General features: G+C 40.4%; 1 protein-coding gene across 1 annotated transcript in view; it reads left to right on the top strand.

Annotated features, from left to right (window-relative positions):
- The first annotated feature begins 447 nt into the window (after nt 1–447).
- LOC112072561 (arf-GAP with coiled-coil, ANK repeat and PH domain-containing protein 3-like) overlaps nt 448–2,826 on the top strand; it is a 19,577-nt gene continuing 17,198 nt past the window's right edge. The window contains exon 1 of the mRNA XM_070439843.1: nt 448–536. Within this exon, the coding sequence (XP_070295944.1) occupies nt 487–536 (50 nt within the window). The 5' untranslated portion in view covers nt 448–486. The remainder of the gene's footprint in view (nt 537–2,826) is intronic.

The raw sequence follows: 2,826 nt of genomic DNA, 5'->3' as shown, positions 1-2,826 counted from the left end.
CCCCCTGCCACAGCCTGTATGTGTGTGTGTATCTATAGTGTGTATCTCACCCCCTGCCACGCGACACGGCTGTATAAGTGTGTGGTATCTATATGTGGTATCTCACCCCTGCCACACCGGCCTGTATAGTGTGTGTATCTATAGCTGTGTGTATCTATAGGTGGTGTATCTATAGTGTGTATCTCACCCCTGTTCAACGGCCTGTATAGTGTGTGTATCTATAAGCGTGTATCTCAACTCCAATCGGCACCTACGTTCAGCGGCTGTAAGCGTGTGTATCTCTAGCGTGTATCTCACTCCTGTCACACGGGCCCTGTATAGTGGTGTGTGATCTATAGTGGTGTGGTATACTCACATTTATCCTCACATAGGGACAACCCCCCTGTCAAGTCGGCCTGTATAGTGTGTGTATCTAATAGTGTTTGTATCTATAGTTGTTGTTGTGAGTTCCTGCTGCAGAATGGGGCTGATGTGAACCAGAGGGACATGAAGGGGAGAGGACCCCTACACCACGCTACCTACCTGGGACATACAGGGTAAGAGACATTAATTAATTCATCCCTAACCCCTATACCACTCTACCTACTTTTTTTTCAAATCAAATTTAATTTGGAACATGCTTCGTAAACTACAGTGAATTTCTTACTTACGGGTCCTTCCCAACAATACAGAGTGAAAGAAAATAGAGAAATAATAACACGAGGAATAAATCCACAATGAGTAACGATAACGTGGTTATATACACGGAGTACCAGTACTGAGTTGATGTGCAGGGGAACAAGGTCATTCAGGTAGATATGTGCATATATCTAGGGGTAAAGTGACTAGGCAACAGGATAGATAATAAGCAGTAACAGCAACGTATGTGATGAGTCAAAATAGTTAGTGCAAAGGGGGTTCAATGCAGATAGTCGGGGTAGCTATTGGTTAACTATTTAACGAACTATTTAGCAGTCTTGTGGATTGGGGGTAGAAGCTGTTCAGGGTCCTTTTGGTTCCAGACTTGGTGCATCAGTCCGGATTCGTGTCCCGCTCCCTGAAAGTGGCAGCTCTAGCCTGTTTCTCATTGCAGATGTTGCCTGTAATCCATGGCTTCTGGTTGGGATATGTACGTACGGTCACGGTGGGAACAACGTCGTCGATGCACTTATTAATGAAGCCGGTGACTGATGTGGTACACTCCTCAATGTTATCGGATGAATCCCAGAACATATTTTAGTCTGTGCTAGTGAAACATTCCTGTAGATTGCATTGGGGTAAAAGGAAACATTCCTATAGATTAGCATGGGGGTAAAATGAAAACATTCTGTAGATTAGCATGGGGTAAAAAGGAAACATTCTGTAGATTAGCATGGGGTAAAAATGAAGCATTCTGTAGATTAGCATGGGGTAAAAAGGAAACATTCCTTGTAGATTAGCATGGGGGTAAAAAGAAACATTCCTGTAGATTAGCATGGGGTAAAAAGGAACATTCCTTGATTAGCATGGGTTAAAAAGGAACATTCCTTAGATTAGCATGGGGGTAAAAAGGAAAAATTCCTTAGATTAGCATGGGGTAAAAATGAAAATCCTTCTGTAGATTAGCATGGGGTAAAAAGGAAACATTCCTGTAGATTAGCAGTGGGTAAAAATGAAACATTCCTGTAGATTAGCATGGGGTAAAAAGGAACATTCTGTTAGATTAGCTTGGGTAAAAAGGACATTCCTTAGATTAGCATGGGGTAAAAAGGAAACATTCCTATAGATTATGCATGGGGTAAAAAGGAAACATTCCTGTAGATTAGCATGGGGTAAAAGGAAACATTCCTATAGATTAGCATGGGGGTAAAAAGGAAACATTCCTTTAGATTAGCTGGGGGTAAAAAGGAAACATTCCTTAGTATTAGCATGGGGGTAAAAAAGGAAACATTCCTTATAGATTAGCATGGGGTAAAAATGAAACATTCCTGTAGATTAGCATGAAGGTAAAAAATGAAACATTCCTGTGATTAGCATGGGTAAAAAGGAAACATTCCTGAGATTAGCATGGGGTAAAAAGGAAGCATTCCTGTAGATTAGCATGAGGTAAAAAGGAACATTCCTATAGATTAGCAATGGGGTAAAAATGAAACATTCCTTTAGATTGCATGTGGTAAAAAGGAAACATTCCTTAGATTAGCATGGGGGTAAAAAAGGAAGCAAGATTCCTGTAGATTAGCATGGGTAAAAATGAACCATTCCTGTAGATTAGATGGGGTAAAAAGGAACATATCCTGTAGATTAGCATGGGGTAAAAAGGAAGCATTCCTGTAGATTAGCATGGGTAAAAAGGAAACAATCTCTTATGAGATTAGCATGGGGGTAAAAAGAAGCAATTCCTGTAGATTAGCCATGAGGTAAAAAGAAACATTCCTATAGATTAGCATGGGGGTAAATGAAACTTCTTCTATTAGATTTAGCATGGGGGGTAAAAAGAACATACAGTAGTCATTCGAACTCTATTAGATTAAGCCTATAGGGGGGTACATGAATGGAAAACAACATATCCTGTAGATGGTAGTCATGGGGGCTTAAAAAAAAAGGAAAGCATGTCCCCTACCGGGTAGATGTAATTTTCAGCATTGGGGATATAAAAAAGGGGAAGCTTCCTGCACTGTTGTGTTGTTTTACGCCTTTCTCTGTTAGCAGGTGTCTCAGTAGGAATTTTTTAGCATGGGTGTAATAAATGCAACAAACATATTTATTCCCTCCCTTTTTCCTTGTATTGGATTAGCATGGGTGTAACACAAGGAGGAATTCATGTAATTTTCCTTGTATGATTTAAGCATTGGGGTGTAAGAAATGAAG

This window comes from Salvelinus sp. IW2-2015, unplaced genomic scaffold (genome assembly GCF_002910315.2).
Source record: "Salvelinus sp. IW2-2015 unplaced genomic scaffold, ASM291031v2 Un_scaffold1961, whole genome shotgun sequence".
NCBI classification, from domain to species: Eukaryota; Metazoa; Chordata; class Actinopteri; order Salmoniformes; family Salmonidae; genus Salvelinus; species Salvelinus sp. IW2-2015.
This window is presented reverse-complemented; position numbering and strand designations above follow the sequence as displayed.